The sequence below is a fragment of the Dermochelys coriacea genome, chromosome 1 (genome assembly GCF_009764565.3).
Source record: "Dermochelys coriacea isolate rDerCor1 chromosome 1, rDerCor1.pri.v4, whole genome shotgun sequence".
NCBI lineage: Eukaryota > Metazoa > Chordata > Testudines > Dermochelyidae > Dermochelys > Dermochelys coriacea.
Genome location: NC_050068.2, coordinates 117,729,556 through 117,752,794, shown reverse-complemented (window position 1 = coordinate 117,752,794; position 23,239 = coordinate 117,729,556). Strand labels below are relative to the sequence as shown.

The following is a 23,239-nucleotide window of genomic DNA, read 5'->3' as shown; positions in this document are numbered from 1 at the left end:
GAGAGGCAAAGCAAGGAACACGTCACCAGTGGCTCAACCGGTGGACCCGTAAGTCTGTAAAAGGACCAGATTAAGGTCCCAAGATGGGATAGGCTGTTTTTGCAGGTAGAGTCCGACGAGACCTTTAAGGAAACTGCTGACCATAGGATTTGTGAAGACTGGCCGTCTGCGCCCACATGGAAGGCAGAGATGGTAGCCAAGTGGACCCTTATTGAGGACAGACAGAGCCTGCTGCTTAAGATGGAGAAGGTAGTCCAGTATAAATGGCACAGAGGCGAGTGTCAGCGACTGATGGTTCTCCTCTGACCAGACAGAGAACCTCTTCCACTTAGCAAGGTACACTGCCCTTGTGGAGGGCTTTCTACTTGTCTGACTTGATCAGAACAGGACAGCTCCATGGCCTTTAGCCATGGAACATCCATGCTGTGAGGTGGAGTGACTTGAAGTTCGGGTGCCAGAGGCAGCTGTGACCCTGCGTGATTAGGTCCAGGACAAGTGGTAGGGCGACCAGAGTCGCCAGGGACATTTCCAGAAGGAATATGAACCAGTGCTGGCATGCCCAGGCCGGAGCTATCAATATCACTAGGGCTCGGTCCCTGTGGATCTTGAGGAGCACCTTGTGGACCAATGGAACTGGTGGGAATGCATAAAGGAGACGGCTTCCCCCTGGAAGGAAGGCAGGCATCCGCGACAGAACCTGGGCTGTGATTCAGGAGCAAAACAGCCGATACCTCCTGTTGCTCTATGGGGCAAAGAGGTCTATTAGGGGAAAGCTCTAGTGATGGAAAATTGAGCTCACTACGTCTGGCCGGAGGGACCACTCATGGCTGTGAAAAAAAACTGGCTGAGACTGTTCGCCAGCTCGTTCTGGATCCCAGGGAGGCATGATGCCTGCAGGTGTATAGAGTGCTCTACACAGAAGTCCCACAGCATGAGGGGCACAGGGGAGAGGAGAGTGCACCCTGTTTGCTGGATATAAGACATCACCGTGGTGTTGTCCATAAGGACTGATACACATCTGCCAGATATGTGGGCTCTGAAAACCTGGCACACTAGGCACACTGCTCTCAGACATTGATATGTTGAGCTAGGTCCACCTGAGACTAGAGACCTTGCGTCCTGAGGTCTCCCAAATGTGTCCACCATCCCAGATCCGAGGCATCTGTCACTAATGAGAGGGATGGCTGGGGGCTGCCAAAGGGAACACCTGCACAAACTACCTGTTTTCAAGCCAACACAGAGGGAGTCTAATATTGGGCGAGGTAGGGTTACAATACTGTCCAAAGCGTCTCGAGCCGGTCAATAAACTGACACTAGCCATGACTGGAGCAGGCTAAGTCTGTGTCTGGCATGCTGTACTAAGTAAAGTACAAGCGGCTCTATGCCCCAGCAGTTTCAGGCAGCTCCCTTCTGTGGCCATGGGAAACTGTATGAAGCCCTTTATGTCGTCGCCCAGAGACCAAAATCTGGCTTCTGGAACTTATGCCCTGGCTTTGGTCAAGTCTAGCACTGTGCCTATAAACTCTATACTCTGCACCGGGGACAGTGTGGATTTGGCCTCATTGAGAAGGAGACCTAGTTCGATTAAGGTCCTTCCTTATGAAGCTGACCTGCTCCTCCACTTGAGATCTGGAGTGGCCCTTGATGAGCTGGTCATCTAGGTATGGGAAAACCTGCATCTGCCGCTTGCGTAGGAATGCTGTGATGACTACCATGCACTTGGTGAAAACTCAAAGGTGCTGCTGACAGGCATAAAAGGAAGGACAGTAAACTGATAATGGCTGTTGTTCACCACAAACCTGAGGTATTGTCTGTGAGGTGGAATTACTGCTATGTGAAAATATGCATCCTTCAAGTCAAGGGCAGCGTACCAGTCTCCTAGAGCCAATGAGGGGATAATGGAAGTCAAGGAAACCATGCGGAACCTGAGTTTCTTGACAAACTTGTTGAGCTCCCGCAGGTCCAGGATGGGTCTGTAGCCACCCTTGGCTTTCGGTATTAGGAAATACTGGGAGTAGAAGCCATTGTCTCTTTGTTCCTGAGGAACCTCTTCCACTGTCCCTACTGAGAGGAGGGAGTGCACTTCCTGTATTAGAAGTTGCTTGTGAGATGGGTCCCTGAAGAGGGACGGGGACAGGGGGTGGAAGGGCACAGAATTGGATATGAATATCCCCTCTCTGTGAGGTGCACACAGCAGTCCAAGGTAATACTGGACCAAGCACAGTAGAAAGGGGACAGACGGAATGAAAAGGTAAGAGGGGATGGATCCAGTTGTGGGACTGGTGTGCCATCCTTGACTGCACCTTCAAAAGGGGAGTCTGGGGCCGGCCTAATTCTGCCCCAAAGAGGGGTGTTGCCTCCTTCTACCACTCTTATTCCTCCTACAAGGAGTATCCTGGCGGTTGTGGAGTTGGTAGAACCTGGAGGGAGGCTGTGGCTGGAAATGCCTATGCTGGGTAAAGGAGCCCCAAAGATCTTAGTGTGGCTCTTCAGACTATGGAGTCTTACCTCTTTTGCTGAAAAAGAGGGCCGAACCCTCAAAAGGGGTGGTCCTGGAATGTTTGCTGGACTTCATGAGGCAGACCAGAGACCTGCAACCAGGAGCCCCTTCTTATTACAACCCCCATAGACACTGGCGCAGCAGATGCAGCCTCACGTACAATGCCACCTGTAGGGATGCTCCGGAGACCAGCCTTCCCCCCTCACTAATGCAGCGCGAGAGTCCTGTGGCAAGAGCTCCACTAACTTGGCCATCACAGCGCAGGTTTGTGTGTATCCACTCACGATGGCCTGTTGGTTTGCAATGCGGAACTGTAGTCCCCCTGTAGACTAGGCCTTCCTGCCGATTTTTCCCTGGAAGCTCTGGCACTCCTGCTGATTGGCCGCATGAACCACCAGTGAGTTTGGGAAGTGGGTAAGTAGGTATATAAAATGTTCATATCCCTTAGAAGGGACAAAGTACCGCCTTTCATTCCTCTTGGCCGTAGGGGCCAGAGAAGCAGAGGTCTGTCACGGGATTTTGGTAGTCTTTAATAAAGGTAAGGCGACCTGCGAGGGACTAGAGGGTGAGAGGATGTCAACAACTGGGTCCGATTCCTCCACCACCCCCTCTGCCTGTATGCCCAGGTTCTGGGCAGCACAGCACAAGAACTGCTGCAGTGCTCCGTTATCCTCCAGAGCTGGGGCAGTCAACATCCCCGCAACCGCTTCATCTGGTGAGGATGAGGAGAGACCTGGCAGTGGACCTTGCTCACTGCCTTCAGTGCGCCATGGGTCTTGCGGCATGCAGTATTCAAGTCTGCGGTGCCCGGCCCGCCAGAGATGGAAATATCGGTGCCGAGGTAGGTGCTGAAGCTACTGGTTTCGGCAGTGCCAATCTCGTCAATGCTAATGGAGTCAAAGTCGAAGCCATCGGTGGTGCCGCTGATGGAAGGGTTGGTGCCAGAGCTGTAGCAGTGCTGGTGCTTCTGTCAGCGGTGGAGTGGACGAGGGCGCAAAGAATGCGGAAGACACCAACGTCAACCTGGACCATGGGCCCTGGACCTGGTGATATGCCCAGGGTGTCCAAAAGGGCCACTGTGACTTAGGCTGCCCCTGTGGAGGCCACAGTGCTGGGTAGGGCTGGTGGTCACAGCAGGATCTGGACCTCCTGGTCCTATTGGAGTCTGCCTCTGACTCAGAGATCTCTGACTAGGAGGACCAAGGAAGAGTGGTGCCCTGGGCTGCTGGAGAGTGGTGCCGAGAGGCCGGGGATCGGTGCAGCTCCCCTGCATGTGTGGGCTGTGCCTGGGAAAGGTGCGCCGTAGATGGGGATTGGTGCGCCATCAGCGCTGGTTTGCTCCTTGACTGAAAGCGGAGCCACGCAGTCACTGGCGACTTGTCTCCCCTCTGCGGGGGGGGGGGGGGGGGGGGGCAGGGGCAGGAACGGCACTGTGAGGTGCATAAGGTCCTTAGCCACCTCAAATGCTTCCAGCATAGAGAGAAGCTGGAGGTGGTCACCTTGGTATTCTGGAGACCGTGGGAGGTTTGGACTCAAGTAAACCCCAGGCGCAGTAGGAGTCAGTGAAACCTTAAAGGGCTGGAGGGACAAGGTAGCCTGGCTCAAAGTGCTCGTCGATGCCACAGATCCCTTGGACTTTAAAGGGGGAGACCAACCCCTCTCTGGCCTTTTCTTCTTTTGTGGCACCGGAGACAGAGAGCGGTGCTGCACCAAAGATGGCTGTTTATGGGTGGAGTCATGGCAGTTCTGTGAGGCTTTAGGGTCATTGTTTGGTGCTGGCTCACGCACAGTTGATGCCAGAGCATTGCAGACTGACTAAGTACTTGGCGCGGGTTCTGCAGACCCGGGGTTGGAATGTGGCCAGAGTGCTGCTTCCATCAGCAGTATCTTAAGTCTCTGCTCCTGGTCTTTAAGGGTCCTAGGTTGAAAACTCTTGCAGATCCTGCACTTGTCCTTTTGGTGGCTCTTCCCAAGGCACCGTAGACAAGAGTGTGGGTCACTCTTGGGCATAAGCTTGCCACAGTACTCAGAGTTTGAGCCGTGGGCATACCCCAGAGTTGGGGAAGACTTTGTTGGGGGGAACCCACCCCCCCAAAAGGTCAACTACTATTACAAGAACTAACTAACTATTTCTAACTCACTATTTACACTATTGTACAATTAACTAAAGAGGACACTGCCAAAGCACTTGCAAGCAAGAGCAAGCAATATTCCAGCTAGCTGTCGCCGCTGGTAAGAAGGAACTGAAGGGGTGGGAGGTTAACAGGGTGCTATACGGGGAACCATGAAGGCGCAACTCCAAGGGAAGCCCAGGCCGACTCTATGGACACTGCTAAGGGAAAATTCTTCTGGCTGGACTGCACACACACACACACACACACACACCTGATTGGAATGGACATGAACAACTACTCAAATATTTGGTAATAGACAGCAACAACTACGCACAAAGTTTAGTTCTTATTAAAGTACAATGCTTTACCAATCAAGGGCTAATTGCTCTTCATGGTCACATAACCAAGACATCTGGTTACAGACATTTTTAGAAAAGTGACCATTTCAGGACTGATCAAAACATTAATACAAATAAGGAAACATTTTTATATTTCAAAACATACTAAAACCCAAAAAGAAGTGAAAAGTTAGTTTACAAATTCTCTTTTTTACTGAGAATTTTTCAAGATCATGTCTGTCATATTTCTAATTATACATCTAATTTTCTTTAACTGAAGAGGTATGTTTCTCACTACAAAAAATGTTCCCACAAAACTAGTAATTGTCACATATATACTTCATATATAAGGTAATATTTTAATTAACAAGTTTATAACATTTGAGAGGCTGATCTCCTCATGCCCTGCATATGTTACTGGACAAACAGATGGCACAACTTCAGTGCACTGTATAGCTTCATGATCCCAAAACTCCAGAAATGGCTTAGGTTTCTGGAACCTCATTAAATATTTCTTATGGAAAGTATGGTAAAAAGAGATTTTAAAAGGTAATCAAACTTACTTGCATGGCAGAATTCGGACAATATCTTTTGGTTTGTAGTTTTCAATGCACACAGCACAATTTTCTGCATCAACATCTAAACCCTAAAGAAAACACATTTAAATGTACAGGTAGACCAGGACATTAAAAAGATCATGAATATAACAAGCATTATGAATCATGCAGTATAATCATTTGAACAGAATGCTTTAAAATGTCATAAACAGGAAGCAGTTTTCTCTTATTTAATTCAATTAGAAATACTCTACCAAAAGGTGGTTTGATATAATCAAAGTAACTGATCGTGGATAAACCTAGACATATCACATGTCAATCCAAGCACTTTTTGGGCAACTTACTTCTCTGAACACTGGTGTTTTTAATGGGGTGCAATCAAGCATTTTAGTAAGCTAAAAATTATAATAAAGCTAACCATCTCCAGATGTATGTTATTTCACATTGTAAGTATGGAAGATATGGCAACAGAAACTCATTTAACTCCCAATCTACAGTCTCAAGAGCTAATGAGCATTCAACACACTCTTATAAGGTTGAATAGTACCTCATCCTGCTTCTTCAGCCTTCTCCCACAGTGCCCTAGTAAACAGGCTTGCACAGGAAATCTAAGAAGGACTGGAGAGGAAGGAATCCTCCCTCATACTCCAAATGAAGCAGCTTAACAAGATTCTTAAAACCTCTCTCTCTAACCTCTTGCTCATTCAATCCTAAGGGGAGGAGGGGGGAGTATACTGAATGCTCATGGGCCTGAAGACATCACATGGACACAGTTGTGTGCTGACTGGACCGCGGTTGAGAACCACTGCACTGTAGTCAGTACAATGTGCAATTGCTCATGCCATTAACACTTGTTGGGAGAGTCCTCCATGTTTTGCCCCTTTTGGAGTTACAGTTGCAATATAAATGTGAAGGAAAAAACTTAAGTATGAAGATATTTTGTATACCATGTAAATCAATTTTAACTGAGTTGTATACTAAAGCAAATATACGAACGATATCCAAATTGGGTCCTAGCATAAAAATAGAATGCTAGTCTTTCATATCTGCAAGTTACTAAAAAGTATGGGTGTCCATTACTGCAAATGCTTACACGAGTTGGTAATGTGAGTAAGATTGGAGGATCAGGCCCATAATTTCTATTTTATACACTGTATGCAACAGTCATTTTAAATAAAATGTTACTTGTAACATTTCTGTATTAGTTGCTAGTCTGTATGTTTAAAAGTTAAATTGATAAAAATACATTTACTACTGCAGATATTTTCCTCTGAACGCAGGGGCAGATGCCAACCTTGGCATATTTGATTATGTACTACGTAAGTGTCCATTTCACAATAATCCCCCGAACAACTCAGAGAAGACCCACACAACTATAAACATGCTTCTTAAGGCTGACGTGTTTTTAAAGTGCTTCAATGTTGCTGTTCAATGTTTGAATGTTGCTATACTACTTTAAACACAAAAAGCCCTACATTATTTGTTACAATTGTGACGAATGGGGGGAGGGGGGGAGAAAGAACTCCCTTTTGTGGATGCCCAGCCAACTAGTTGGCTGTGGAGTCCCTCTTGGTGGCTGTTCTCTGCTTGCTTTATCTGTAAAGGGTTAATAAAGTCCCCAAGTAAAGGAAAGCAAGCGGGCACCTGACCAAAAGAGCCCATGGGAAGGCTAGAACTTCTTAAAATGGGGGAAAAAAAAGCTTCTCCTGTGTCTGTTGTGATTTTCCAGGAAAGAGGGGAACAGGGAGCAGTTACCCTATGAGAAGCTTTAACCCAGGTATGATCATCAGATCATATCTAGAGCTACTTATTTGAACCCCCAAATGTGTAAGTAGATCAGAAATGTTTAGAAAGACATGATTAGCTTTATTTCCGTTTGCTTCTTATGGCTAGTGAACTCCTCTGTGCTAACCCCAGATGCTTTTGTTTGCTTGCAACCTTTAATCTGAACCCCAAGAAAGCTAGTTTGGGTGCTTAATTTTTGGAATTCCTCTTTTAAAAATCTAGCAAAAGCCCAAGTTCCCGATGTATTTTCATTATAAAAAAAAGAACAGGATTGGATTTTTGGTGTCCTAAGAGGTTTGTGCATATGTTGTTTAATTAGCTGATAGCAACAGCTAATTTTCTTTGTTTTCTCTCTCAGCTCTTCCCCGGAGGAGTGGGTGAAAGGGCTTGAGGGTACCTCACAGGAAGGAATTCCTAAGTGCGCCTTCCTAGGTTCCAAAAAGGGGTTTTGCATTTGGGTGGTGGCAGCGTTTACCAAGCTAAGATCAGAAAAAAGCTGCAAGCTTGGGAGTTTAATACAAGCCTGGAGTGGCAAGTATTAATTTTTAAAAATCCTTGCGGGCCCCCACCTTCTGCACTCGAAGTGCCAGAGTGGGGAATCAGCCTTAACAATAAAGAAACTGTTGTGATTGTGATGACTGGACCAAAGGAAAACAAAATATACATCTGTCCAGACAATGTAAAATACTACTTCTAGATCTGTCATTCTGTGAAATGAGTTGTTTCAGAGTAGCAGCTGTGTTAGTCTGTATTCACAAAAAGAAAAGGAGTACTTGTGGCACCTTAGAGACTAACATTTATTTGAGCATAAGGTTTCGTGAGCTACAGTTCACTTCATCGGATGCATCCAGTGGAAAAACAGTGGGGAGATTTATATACATAGAGAACATGAAACAATAGGTGCCACCATACACACCACAACCAGAGCGATCACCCAAGGTGAGCTACCTCCAGCATGGGGGGAGGGGGGGAAGGGGTGTAACCTTTTATAGTGACAATCAAGGTGGGCCACCTCCAGCAGCCAACAAAAACATCTGAGGAACAGCGGGGAAGATGACAAACCTGGGGAAACAGTTCCACCCTGTGCAATGACCCATCCACTCCCAGTCTCCACACAAGCCCAAGTCAATTGTATCTAGTTTGCAAACCAATTCCAATTCAGCAGTCTCTCGTTGGAGTCTGTTTTTGAAGGGTTTTTTTTGTTGAAGTATTGCCACTTTTAGGTTTTAGTTGGAGGCAACAGTTGTAGACAATGGACCTACAACCAAGCTCTACGATGCGGCCGCGTTTGCTGCAGCCCCTCGGACGGAGACTGACACCTGCAGGATCTCTGTCGAGCATTCTTACAGCTACAGTGCCCACCGGCTGAAGTGGAGAGACAAATTGACGGAGCCAGAGGAGTGCCCAGAGGTCACCTGCTGCAGGACGGGCCCAACAGGAAAAATGGCAGAACACCACTAGCCATCACCTTCAGCCCACAACTAAAACCTCTCCAACACATCAAGGATCTACAACCTATCCTGAAGAACGACCCATCACTCTCACAGATCTTGGGAGACAGGCCAGTCCTTGCTTGCAGACGCCCCCCAGCCTGAAGCAAATACTCGCCAACAACCACACAACAGAACCACTAACCCAGGAACCTATCCTTGCAACAAAGCCCGTTGCAAACTCTGTCCACATATCTATTCAGGGGACACCATCAGCCACACTATCAGAGGCTCGTTCACCTGCGCATCTACCAATGTGATATGCCGTCATGTGCCAGCAATGCCCCTCTGCCATGTACATTGGCCAAACTGGACAGTCTCTACGTAAAAGAATGAATGGACACAAATCAGACGTCAAGAATTATAACATTCAAAAACCAGTCGGAGAACACTTCAATCTCTCTGGTCACTCGATCACAGACCTAAGAGTGGCTATCCTTCAACAAAAAAACTTCAAAAACAGACTCCAACGAGAGACTGCAGAATTGGAATTGGTTTGCAAACTGGATACAATTGACTTGGGCTTGAGTGGAGACTGGGAGTGGGTGGGTCATTGCACAGGGTGGAACCGTTTCCCCATGTTTGTGCTCCCCCCCCCCCCCCGCTGTTCCTCAGACGTTTTTGTCAGCTGCTGGAGGTGGCCCACCTTGATTGTCACTACAAAAGTCCCACCCCCCCCCCTTGCTGGTGGTAGCTCACCTTGGGCGATCACTCTGGTTGCGGTGTGTATGGTGGCACCCATTGTTTCACGTTCTCTATGTATAAGGTGCCACAAGTACTCCTTTTCATTTCACAGAAGTGCACCTGCTCCAGTAAGTTATATTAAATTTAACCGGTCTTTGCAAATCTGCCTATAGTCTCAAAAAATAAGCCCACATAGGATGTAGAGCAAGTCCAGAAGTGAAGACCTGTCAAGCTTTGTTAATATATACATTTTAAATAAGCTATTTCTTTGTCTCATTCCCAAAGATTTTTACATATTTCTAATCATTACTTCATGGACATTCTTTAAAGGATTAATCACAATTTGTATGCATTTCTTCCTATTCTAGAATCATAAAAAGAAAACAGTATCAAGACTAACAGATTTGTAATACATGGAATTGTGTAATGAACAGATCATGGGAAATATTGCACAATTCAACTGTAATGTTGATATTTGGCACTAGCCAAGATCCTATGCTGGTAAATATATTTGTTAGATGTTAAATACCGGCCTTCATGCTTCTAGACAGAGAAATACAGGTTAACGACAAACAAGAGGAGACAGTCATGCACTCTAATTTATAGACAGCCCAATAGGAGTTAAAGTCTTTAAAAAAAAAAAAACAAAAAAAAAACAAAAACAAAAAACCATAAATACAAAGACAGCTTGCAAAGACAATTCTGACCAAACAAAATAGTTTAAGTTGCTAAATTACCTTGTCTCCACGCTTCACAGTATGCAACTGAAGCTGGTTGATCACTTTCTTGGTTTCTTTTCTGTGGCCCTTAAGTGGTAAGAGAATGTTTAAAATAATGTTACACAAGTTCAGTTTGGTACTCTCACTTTTAACTGAATTATGAAAAACTTTCAATACTAGAGTTTTCTGTATAGTTTACAAAGTCTTCAAATACATTCAGGAAATTTCCACCTTTTGTCACTGTAGTAGGTTTATAAAGCCTTCCACCCACCAATGCACATTAAGGAGGAATGAGTTCCACACTGTATGGGGCACTACAGCAAATACACAATCAACTATTGGTATAAACAGTGATGAGATGCATAGAAATTGGGTACTGTCAGAGTGCAGATACACGTGGGGACAAGGACAAAATCAATTCGCCACTATAGAGGCAACCAGTGCAGAGAGGAAGAAGGGGAGACATAACAGGACCACAGTTAATCCAATGAGCAAATATACTGGTAGTGCATAATAGATAGTTAAAAAGTAACGTCAAGACACAACGGGGTATCTGCAGCATACTGATCTTCCCCGTTATCTTGCCAAGAGGTCTGACACAGACAATGATCATCAGAGAATGTATTTTATTTAACCTGAGATGTTTAAGAAAATCATATGAATTGCATAATTCTACAAATAAATTTAACCTGCTACATATTCCCTGCAAAGTTACAACTACATGTAAGAGAGGAGGGCATGGGGAGGAAGGAGCAATCACACCTTAAATAGCCCCTCCTGATATAGAGCTAGGATTAAAATAAAGATACTTTTTCCAGATGACAGGTTTCAGAGTAGCAGCTGTGTTAGTCTGTATTCGCAAAAAGAAAAGGAGTACTTGTGGCACCTTAGAGACTAACAAATGTATTTGCGCATAAGCTTTTGTGAGCTACAGCTCACTTCATTGGATGCATTCAGTGGAAAATACAGTGGGGAGATTTTATATACACAGAGAACATGAAACAATGGATGTTACCATATGGATTACAGAAAAAGTTTATTCTGCTCAGTCTGGGTCTCGAATTTTCTTTTCCACTGCAAATGCAAACATATGCCCCTTATTGTAACATGAATGGCATGCGGAGAGGTCTTCAATTTAAGAGGACACTGTATAGTTAAATGTTCATTAAAGTAAAAAATTCTTAAGGGTGACCTAAATCCTGTATTTGGATACATACAGGTGAAGCTTCATGCCTATTCAGAAATCCAGGGGAGTTCCACATGGACCCAAATCCACCATCAGGGCATAAGATACCAACACCACTTCACATGTGTCCTCCACCCCCCCCCCCCCAAAAAAAAACATTGAACTTAATATTCACCATTTACACAATCTACTTTTTGCACAATACTAATTTTAAACAATGAAGTCAATATAACTTTTTATAAAATTGATTAGAAAAGGTATATCAGATTTTGCCACTGAATAGTAACAGTGCTTCCAACTGCAAAGGTTCTCTTTTTTAAAAAACAAAAAAAAAAAACTCTACCAATTAAATTAGGGTTTCCAAAAGACAGCCTGTAATAGTCTCTTCTCAGTTTTAGAGCTGATCCTATAACCCTTAAACAAGATCTATCCTCTCAAGTAGGACTACAACTTGTATGACTGAAGTTTGTAGGATCACATTCTTAGGCATATTTTCATCATCTTGGGGCACCTCATTACACATGTTTAAAAATATCTTTTCATAATCTATCCAATTATGTTCTAGCTTTATGAAACAGATTAAGTATAGGATTTTTCAACTATTAGCAATTTGCACATACTGTTATGAAAGTATTTTCCACACCACCAGATTTAATTTGGACTGGAAATATGAAGTTCCAGGAAAAAAATTTATTGGTAACACCTAATCCTTGCACAGGGCTTAATTTTCAATGCATTGTACAAAAATCTCTGCTTCTTATAATACCTCTATGGAGGTATTATATTCATTTTACTGACTGGGAAAGCAGGTTAATGATTGATTGCCTCCCCTCCAGGCCATGCAAGTCAGTAGCAAAGGCAGATTTTGAACTGGATAGCTCCTGAATCTCATCCCCATATGCAGTCCACTAGACTAATGATTAACCTTTTTTTTCCCCTGCAGCCCACAAAATGGCTGAAGTTGTCCCACATCCCAAAGACTGGATTTTTTTCCCCCCCCTCACAAGTTGATTTCCCATCTATTTCATGGGTCTCACAATAAAAAACAAAACCCCACACACAACCACACCACAAGTGAGCTACACCAATGGGGCTGCTGATTGCCTATTCTTTCCCCAGCAATCAGCTCCAGAAGTTTGGAACAGCACTTCCTGAAGAGATATAAAGTTGACTGCACAGCCCTTTGTGCTCACCCTGGGGCCAAATCTCCATTAGTTTGGAGAAGTAAGCACAGATGAACTGCTCTTGAAAAGCAGAGGGACTGTAAAGAGGCAAAGGAAGTAGCTGCAGCAGCAACTGAGGGGGAATGAACTGATCCTCTCCTGCCTCGCCCCCAGCTCTTACTGGGTCCTAGCGGCCCAATTAATTTGCTGCAACTCACTGGGCATTCCCCCTGCAATCAATTTCCAGGTTGTGGCCCACCAGAGGATTGGGGCTGAACTACAATTACAATGCCAGCTTCAGGGTCAGCTTTTGTAAAGCTTTACAACACAACACTTTAGGTTTATAGGATACTACCGGTTAATTTAAGAGCATTAGTGGCTGGCCCATTGACTCTCCATTAAACTTTACTCAGAGCTCTCTAGCTGAAGATAGGGAATTGCTTCCTCCTCCTTTTCTGAAGTTACAGTTTTAATTGGGAGGAAAAAAAAAAGAGAATACTTCTCACCCAGCGAGCACTAGTCATCAAACATTGCTCTGTATCAAGTTTCACTAAAATTGTTGCCCAATTCTAAGTTAAACATTGATCCGGTAGGAGGCAGATATTTCAGATAAAAATCTAGTTAAAGCTAAATAGGCTTGAGATGCCAATTAACATGCTGCTTATAAGTGTATTCATTTAAAAATGAATTAATTCTAAGCAGTATCCATGGACTGTCAGACGAGAAAATATGGCACTAAACAACATTTCAATAAAATTAGTATCGGATCCAGACAAAGAATTTTACAGGAGATGTGTAGAGGAGAGAAAACAAACTTTAAAAACTTTTAATAAGGTTACTTTTAAAAATCATCACCACCATCTGCAATTACCTGGCTTCCAAATTGCGACCCAGTATATAGAAAACGTTGTATATAGTAAAATATGAGCCAGGCTAGTGATATAATCATCATGGTGATAAAGGCGATGGCTACAAACACAACTGACTGTCCACTGATATATTCTTGCACATGTCTTGTGCCAACACCAATAGTCATTTTTACTGGAATCCCTCTGCGTACTGGTTCCAAAATTTCTATCCCTTTTGGATATCCAACCATAATTACCACTGTATTGCCCGTTCCTGTTAGAGAAAAGGGGGGGAAAAAAAGAGTCAACAGAATGCACACTTACTCCAGTTTATTATCCGAATGCAATTCAATCCTTTAAAAAGTTAAAATATAAGAGGTGGACAAGATTAATGGAAAATGCTTAAAATTCTGAAAACAAAGCAAAATTACTTTGACAAAGCAAGTTTAATTACTAAAAACAGCTTACATTGTGAAATTCTCAAATGGAATAATGTAAGAATTTATACACAAACCAGACATAGTTGAAATAAAACATCTATTGAGGCCCCACATGCCTCATTCCACAGAATACAATGGGATGCTGAGCTGAAGATTCATTTAGCAAATAAAAAGATCTGTACAATTTATCAGGCTTTGAAGTCTCTATTTAAAGTATTAGAATGCATTCACAAGCATCCATTTGTTAGTTCATAACTCTAAAGTAGTAGCTGAAAATGTGACAAAATGATCAAGCTCTTTTGTTCTATGAAATACAGTTTAAAGTCAGATCCCAAAGTACTCAAGCCAGATCCCAAGTATTACTCTATGATGGAACCAACAGGAATTTCAAGTCTTTTTAAATGGTATCTGTCAGAGTTTGTGCTGTGGAAACACTTAGGAACTCTACTTGAAAAGTCTTTATCTTCATGTGAGAGTTACTTGAAGTTAAGTGCTTTAAAAAAAAAAAAAAAAAAAAAAAAAGAAGAGCACTGTGACAGGCCAGACAATAAATAGAAGACACGCATGGGACTTAGAGTAAACAAAACCACAATTTCCCCTTCCCTGGGGCTTTATTTCAGTTTATTGAAAACAGCGTATTCTCAGACCTTCGTCAGAGGTGTCTGTCTCAACATCTTTCTAAAGTAAATAAATTGCACCTAACAAAGAAAGGGGGTTTACTTGCTAACAATATTCTGGAGACCCACAGGTGCAACTTTCGGATGACCTGGGAGGAGACAAGAGTGCCGTTTGTATTGTCCACTATTTCCCTGTATGCTAAAACTATTATGGTTCCTCAAAGGATTACATTTTCCAGCCTGCTTTTCTCCTCCCAGTTCTGAGACAAGAAGGAATGGAACTACAAGAAGCCAGCTTGATATCCTGGGGTGGTGTAGGGAATGATTTCAACCCAGCCTACTTAGGAAACTATTGACCTCAGGTTTTAAAGTTGGGATCAACATAATGGGCTTCCTTATACATTCCAGACTGCTTATTCAAGATCATTCCCTCCCCGTGAAGATATGTTTTGATGGGCAAAAATGTTTTTTCCAATTGCGTTAATGTCACAATTGCAAAACCTCATTAAAACGTAGGCTATTTGTGTTTGAAACGATGTTAGCTGGTCACATCACCCAGGCTCCCTCCTAAACTACAACATTCTGCAGCTTCAAGTGTGTTAGCCTGCACAGAGTATTTCAATTGTGTTAAGCTAACAATTCAACAAACCCCTTCATTACCCATCAAGAGAAGGCCACATTTTCTGACTCCAGTATTTATTAAATCCTTTAGAGGCAATCCTTGGACAGGATAATGTCTGAAGCAGGAGGGTTCTCACACAAGCTTAAGAGGACTGCACACTCATCCGTATTAAGAAATTATTACACTGCCATTTCTGTACATGGAGCTTTACAAACCAGCAAGACATGTCTCTGCCCCAAGGAACCTACAATCTAAAGTGGACATAAAGCAATACTGAAACCTGAAAATTCATTTCAAAGATACAAATATCCTCATCCAAAAAAAACAAAAAACAAAACAAAAAAACAGACCACTATAGTTTTTAAAGCTTGAGCCACTTCCAATGGAATAATACTCTCCTTCCAGAAGATGTCACAGCTGGCCTTTTTTTAGGTCACAGAACACCCACCACTCTAGGCATTACAAGGATAAAAAACAAGTAATTAGTTAATGGGGGGAGGGGGAGGGAAATCAGAAACAATTTCTACATTTAAACCAAGCCAAAGACCATTACCAGCTAGAGAGAGAAATTTCATCAATGTTACATAAGGAAATTTAGATCACTTTTTAATCTCCACATACATGCTACAGAAGAAAAGATTCTGGCAAGAAAAGAGGTTTTTTTTTCCAGAAGACAAACATCTAGTCTATCAACTAACTGTGCATGTATTTATTCAACTCTAGAAGCTGGAAACAAGTTTGAAAAAAAATCTCATTGCATCTGCACAGCCACTCATCCAAAGTTAAATACTTTTACTTATTTGTAATCCAACAGATGAAATTCTCTTTTTTATAATATCTTGTTGTTTATCAGCACGGTTTATCAAACTTTGCTAAGCACTTTTAACGTATTCTATGTAGTTTAATACTAAATAGAGAGCCAAAGAAGTACCACAAGTAGCTCAGATCCCACTCCAGATGTGCATTTAACCTAGATGTGTATAGCTCAGAACCACACGTATGCAAATCTTAAACAGAAAAGTATATTCGATATGTCCGCTTGTTTGTTGTCTCCCCCTTCTTCTGATTAAATAAGCTATACCAGCAAAAACGCAGTTTTGCCAGTATACGCTGTCTACACAAAGGGCTTTTGCCAGCACAGCTATGTTGGTCATGAATCATGTCTCTTCATACCCCAATCAACAATTCCAGGAAAAGTTTGTAGTGTAGAACTCACCTGAGATACATGAATCCTTCTGATGAGGGCACAGGGAAGTAAAACAAGGAACAGGAGAGGAAAAAAAAAATAGAAAACTAAAAAGGAGAAGGGGAAAAAAAAAAAACAGATGAAAGGAAAAGAAATAATGTAGGCAGAAAGTTAAAGAGAAGATGATTTCACAGAAAAGCAAAGACAGCAGCTATGACAAGGCATAGTATAAAGTCATCTGGTGCAAGCAGGGAGGGGAAGATGGATGTACTTTTATATTTTTTTCTTCTACATACAGAGTATTATTGGAGGGAGAAAAAGGCCTAATATAAGGGATATAAGAGAGTTATTAACCAAATCCAGGAAGCCCAAGCTGACACTTAAGTTATGTCTACACTAAAAAAGTGTTACCAACAAAAGCGTGTCAGACACAGGTGTGAAAAAACACCCCCCCTTGAATGACAAAAGTTTTAATGATGAAAAGCACCGGTGTGAATGGCGCTTCGTTGGCATGAAGTTTGCTCCCAGCAACTAAGCTTTTGCCCCTCATTGTAGGTGGTTTTATTTTGTCACCAGGAGAACTCTCTCCTGGCGACAGAGAGCAGTTACACTGTGCAACTTACAATGGCGAGGCGGCAGCGGCACAGGCACACTGCTGTAAAGTGCGCAGTCTTTAGGGTATGTTTACACTGTACTGCTGCAGCTGTGCTGTTGTAAGGTCTCCCACATAGCCGCTTTTATGCCAGTGAGAGAGAGCTCTCCCTACTGGCACAATGAACCACCCCTAACAAAGAGCAGTAGCTATGTCTTCATGAGAGCGTCTCCCGTCAACACAGTGCTGTCTACATTGGTACTTTTGTCAGTGAAACATTTTTTCGGTTGGGGGTGTTTTTTCACACCTCTGACTGAAAAGTTTTACTGACAAAAGTGCTAGTGTAGACACAGCCTTACAAAGCAGCTTAACAGTACTAGTTAATCATGACTCCAACTTGCAGGATGGTGCCACTCACTTACTACTTCAAGAGGGACTTACTTCCCTTCAGGGTTTCAAATATACTTTGAAGCAACAGCACTCGAAAGTTGACTTTTTCTGCTAATTTTACCAGAGAAAAAGAAAACTGCATCTTGTTTTTAAAAAGAAAAAAAAAAAAACACCTACTAAAAATTTATTTAAAATCCTCTTGAAAAATTGCCTGGATACCAGTAAGATTATTACACAGCGGCAGGTTCACTGATATCTGCAACAGAGTTTTTCCCACTATGCTTTGATTTCTTACTCCTTGTATCCTGCCCTGAAGGTCTCCTCCTATACCTTTAAACATACTTGATGGTAGTTAAAAAAAAAAAGTTTTTTTTTATTATTATTATAATAAAGTTCTCAAGCAGGTAATGCTTTCATACACAAAAAATTCAGCAGACTGCGTGGAGCCAGAACACTTGAGCTCTTACCCTGGCAGGGTCACAGACACTGTCTGTAAGCTGCAGATAGACCGGCATGCTTAGACAAGTCAATTTGATCCCTCTATACCTCACTTTTCTCACCTTACTTCAGAAAGGTGTGAGGATTATAATGTGTACTTTGACGATGAAGTGGCAAGTACTACAATAAAGCCTGCACTAAAGACTCATCCAAAAGGTAATCCCCTGTCTTAAGTGACCATTTTTACATCTCTCTGCGGTCTCCAGTACAATTTTGTTCAGCCCGTAGTAAAAGAGCAACATATTAACTTATGATGCATGGCGGAGGCTCAGATTCTGTGGTGCTTCTCACAGTAGTAAGACCGGAGGCAGTTGCTTAATGGTTTCACGGCAACACTGCTTGATAATTTCCACCTCCCTTCCTAAAGGCTTGGTGTAAAACTTTGTGCCTCTACCAAACAAACCCCCTCGCTTTAGTATTACCTGTAGTGACAGGACACAAGCCCTACACGTCCCTTTTAAGGGCGCTTCATGGTGTTCCCCTTTTCCCTTGCCCCCGAAAAAGCATCTAGTGTCACCGGGGAATGTTGAACCCAGACACACACTCGCCTCCTCTCTCCACACCCTCCCCCCCCCCCCCAAAAAAAAAAAACCTCACTCCCCACTGGGTCCCTTTTCCTCCGAGCCCCCCCGGCCCCGCCCTCTGCCGAGACCCCAGGACTCAACGCCCCCCACTCACCGAGGTGAGACATGGAGACGGTGGCGTTGCCGAAGCGGGGCTCGTTGTAGATCACCACGGCCACCGCCCGCTTCCGGGCCGCGTTGGTGACTTTGTCCTTGAAGGTGCAGCCCCCGCGGGCCACCAGCGCGATCCAGGGCGGCGGCGGCTCCCCGCCGCCGGGCGGGCCGCGGCTCCCCGGCGGCAGGGGCACATCGTAGTCGACGTCCGAGGCGCAGCCCTCCATGTGGCGGGCGGAGGCGCCGCGGGGGATGCCCACCAGGCCCTGCGCGCTCTCCTTGGGGGAGCTGTCCCCGTAGCGGCCGCTCTCGGCGCTGCCCCGCACCGTGCGGTTGCTGAGCGGCTCGGTGTAGGCGGTGCTCACCCACGCCGTGTACCACTCCAGGAGCCGGGCGCCGCCGCCGCCGCGCGGGGTCCCCAGCGCCAGCAGCGCCGCCGCCACCAGCGTCAGGCGGGCACGGCCCAGCATGGCACGGCACGGCCCCGGCGAGCGGGGAGACCTGGGCCGCCTGCGTCTCACGTCTCCTGCCGGGCCGCGGGAAGAATAAGAGGCGGAGGGGCGCCGCCCCCTTCCCCAGCCAGGCCGCCGCCGCCGCCCCCGCCCCCGCGGCGCAGGTAACGGGCGCCCTCCCCGCCCTAGTGGGAGTGGCCGCCTGAGCGCAGCTAATGGGAGGCGGAGGCCGGGCCGAGCCGGCTCCTCCCCCCTTAGCGTGGTCGGTGGGCGGGGCCGGCCGGCGAGCTAGCGGGGGGGGGAAGGGCGGGCTCTGCGCGCGGCTCCTTCGCAAACCGCGGCCGCCAACAGACCCACCCTGTGCGCGCGCAGAGGCCGGTGGGGGGAGGAAGGAATCCTCGAGTTAACGACCCCTGACCCCGGAATCTGGCCCGCTCCCTCCTCCCCCCGACCATTGGCCCTGAGAACACGGGGCTGGGGGGGGGGGGGGGAGGAGGAGCCTTAACGGCTCGCGACCCTAAGCGTGCCCGAGGAGCCGCCGGGTCTCCCGGCCTGGGGGAGAGCGTCCCTGTTGGGAGCGCGTGCGGCCCCGGGCACGTGGGGCGTTGGGCGGCCCCGATCCGGACGCCCACGCGGAAGCACGTGCTCAGCTGAAGGAGTCCCCCTGAAAATGGTCCAAGTGAAGCCGGGCACCTGCCCTGAAGCGTTTGCAGGGTCTGGAGAAAAGACATTCCCCGCCTCTCGGTGCTCACAGCCCTGCCAACCGTGCCCAGGGTGTAGGTCGTGGGCTGGAAAGGCCAAGGCAGCAGAGACCCAACGAGACCCAGGGGATGATGATCACTTGGATGTCTGTGTTTGTTTTTCAGTGCCAGCAAGAGGATGTGACTAACTGAAGGCCTGGCTGCGGGCTCGCCCACGTTTGGCCGGTGACACGCAAGCTAATCACTCACTCCACCCTCCAAAATACTCCTCATCTGCATTGTAGGGCTCATCCCCAGAGGAGGATGGGAAGGAGAGAAATGGATGAGAGGAAGGGAGGGTCAAAAGCCAGGTAGAAATAGAGAGGCTGGGCAAAAATAGAGCATGACAAGGAGAAGAGCAAAATCATAGAAGGTAAAGAGAGCTCAAATAAACCTTTAAAAGGGATGAGGAGTCCGGTGGCACCTTAAAGATTAACAAATTTATTTGGGCATTTTTTTAATGGGTAAAAAAACCCATTTCTTCAGATGCATGGAGCGAAAGTTACAGATGCAGGCATAAATATACTGACACATGAAGAGAAGGGACTTAACTTACAAGTGGAGAACCAGTGTTGAAGGCCAATTCAGTCAGGGTGGATGTAGTCCACTCCCAAAAATTAATGAACAGGTGTCAATACCAAGAGAGGGAAAATTGGTTTTGTAATGAACCAGCCACTCCCAGTCCCTATTCAAGCCCAAATTAATGGTGTTAAATTTACAAATGAATTGTAGCGCAGCAGTTTCTCTTTGAAGTATGTTTTTGAGGTTTTTTTTTGATGAAGGATGGCTACTTTTAAATCTGTTATTGAATGTCCAGGGAGATTGAAGTGTTCACCTCTGGCTTTTGTATGTTACCGTTCCTGATGTCTGATTTGTGTCCATTTATTCTTTTGCATAGAGACTGTCCAGTTTGGCCAATGTACATGGCAGAGGGGCATTGCTGGCACATGATGGCATATATCACATTGGTAAATGTGCAGGTGAATGAGCCCCCGATGGTGTGGCTGATGTGATTGGGTCCTCTGAGGGTGTCACTAGAATAGATATGGGGACAGAGTAGGCAACGAGGTTTGTTACAGGGATTGGTTCTTGGGTTAGTGTTTCTGTGGTGTGGTGTGTAGTTGCTTGTGAGTATTTGCTTCAGGTTGGGGATGTCTGTAAGGGAGGACTGGCCTGCCCTCCAAGGTCTGTGAGAGGGAGGGATTGTTTTCCAGGAAAGGTTGTAGATCCTTGATGATGTGCTGGAGAAGTTTTAGCTGGAGGCTGTATGTGATGGCCAGTTGTGTTCTGTTATTTTCCTTGTTGGGCCTATCCTGTAGTAGGTGACTTCTGGGTACCCATCTTGCTCTGTCAATCTGTTTCCTCTCTTCCCCAGGTGTGTCTTGTAGTTTTAAGAATTGTTGATAAAGATCTTGTAGGTGTTTGTCTCTGTCTGAGAGATTGGAGCAAATGTGGTTGTATCTTAGGGCTTGACTATAGACAATGGATCGTGTGATGTGTCCTAAATGTTAGTTGGAGGCATGTAGGTAAGTATAGCGGTCAGTAGGTTTCCGTTATAGGGTGGTGTTTATGTGACCATCACTTATTTGCACTGTAGTATTCAGGAAGTGTCCCCTTTAAAAGGGATGAACAAAACGTAGACCAGGATTTCTCAGTCCCTGGGTCAGGACCCAAAATTGGGTCACCAGAATGTTTCAAAGGGTTGGGCAGTGGCTCCTATGGCTTCTGTCACACACAACTGGCTGTGCTCGCTTACCTGCTCCAGGCGCTGCAACTTCTGGGATTCCTAGCACCATTCAGGTTTGGCCCAGTCACCATGATGATGGGACCCTGCGTAGGCCAAATTTGACTGAGTGGCACTGCAATCCCATGAGCCAGGTCACAACTCCACTCACACAAATTTGATCCAGTCAGGGGGACAGGGCCGAACCCCAGGGATGATGAAACCTTAGAGGTTGCAATGCCTGGAACGGAGAACCAAACCCAGCCCAGCCAGTCCCACAGCATAGGAGATGCCACTGTCAGGTGAGTGCCAGGTAGGACCTGATCGAAACCACCGCAGGGCCTCCACCCTCCAACTATTATTTACTGGGTCATGAGAGGCCATGAACATTTACAAATGGGTCCTGAGCCCAGAAAGGTTGAGAACCACTGTTATAGATATTAGTCTGAGACAAAACCTGTAGACTGGAGAACACTGACTTATAAAAAGAAAAGTGAACAAAATGAGAAAAGCCTAAGGCAAAAATAAAGATAACAGTTTTATATATTGTTTTAGTTGTATGGAAAGTTTGAGCTATACAAAATAAAATTTATATCAAGGATTTAATGATGTTTTTAGTGCCCAAGTAATTTGCATGTTTTCCCAGCTACTCTCTCTCCCTAGTCCCCAACCACTTTTAATGCTCTCAGTCACCAACATTTTCTTTTAGAAAAAATGCATTATGTGGTATGATCATATTATGTCTGATATGTTATCACATGAGGCTTCTCCTTTTCCCACTAAGCTGATTGAACAGTAGTGATCATAACACCTTGTAGCAGTTCCAAGCCTTGAGCACTGTTGACCCTGTTTATACCAGCAGAACAGCTATTTTCCCTGTCAGCATGAAGGTTGATATGTTTAAAATTTCCATTCCAGGGGTTAAAGTAAAAATTCCCCAATCCAACTACTCTTTAAAAGTGGAGTATAGCAGTAGCTCTCAACCTATCCAGACTACTATCAGGAGTCTGATTTGTCTTGCATAGCCCTAAGTTACACTTCACTACTTGCTTACAAAATCAGACATACGCTTACAAAAGTGTCACAGCACACTGTTATTGAAAAATTGTTTACTTTTTCACTTTTACCATATAATTATGAAATAAATCAATTGGAATATAAATATTGCACTTACATTTCAGTGTACTGTATATAAAGCAGTATAAACAAGTCATTGTCTGTATGAAATTTTAGTTTGTACTGACTGCGCTAGTGCTTTTAATATAGTTTGTTGTAAAACTAGGCAAATATCTAGATGAGTTGGTGTACCCCTGGAAGACCTCTCTGTACCCCCAGTGGTAAACATACCCCTGGTTGAGAACCACTAGAGTAGAGGAAGCCAGTACAGTTAGAGCACTCTCTAAAACTTCTTGGCAATGTAGTTTTAGGACTCTCTCCAAAGGCACTCAGCATTTCAAGAAAAAGATCAAAGTAGCAAAATCAGGAGGACAACCAAGACTGAGAATTAAAGGAACATATAAAGTACTGCCAGGGGTGGGGTGGGAGATAAAAGGAGTCAAGAGCTTCAGAGACCAAAGAGTTAAATGTAGAGATCATGGAGTTGAAAGAAGAGGGGTAAGAGAAGCAGAGAAGTCAGAGGGTGGTAAACTGGAGATGATGAATGGAGTTAGTGACAGACTAGAGGCAGACAAAAGGTGAGCAGTGTTGAAGGACAGCAAGTGACAAGACAGGGAATTCAGAGTGAACAAAAGCAGTGTTTGATAAAAACTTGATCAAGAGAGGTGACCAAGATGGTGCATTGAGTCAGTCCAAAAGTGAAGATCAAATGAGGAGGTTATGGAAAGGCAATTAAAAGCAGCCAGTGGACATCAACGTGGAAATTAAAACTACCACAGATGCGAGCAGGAGATTAAGATGA

General features: G+C 44.9%; 1 protein-coding gene across 2 annotated transcripts in view; it reads right to left on the bottom strand.

Annotated features, from left to right (window-relative positions):
- The window catches only part of RNF149 (ring finger protein 149), a 34,607-nt gene extending 15,473 nt beyond the window's left edge, over positions 1-19,134 (bottom strand). The window contains exons 1-4 of one of the 2 annotated variants that reach the window (XM_038406818.2): positions 18,408-19,134; positions 13,408-13,658; positions 10,206-10,274; positions 5,516-5,598 (exon numbers count right to left, since the gene is read on the bottom strand). In XM_038406818.2, the coding sequence (XP_038262746.1) occupies positions 5,516-5,598; positions 10,206-10,274; positions 13,408-13,658; positions 18,408-18,876 (872 nt within the window). In that variant the 5' untranslated portion in view covers positions 18,877-19,134. The remainder of the gene's footprint in view (positions 1-5,515; positions 5,599-10,205; positions 10,275-13,407; positions 13,659-18,407) is intronic. The other variant, XM_038406834.2, reaches the window with a different exon arrangement.
- Positions 19,135-23,239: the final 4,105 nt, after the last annotated feature.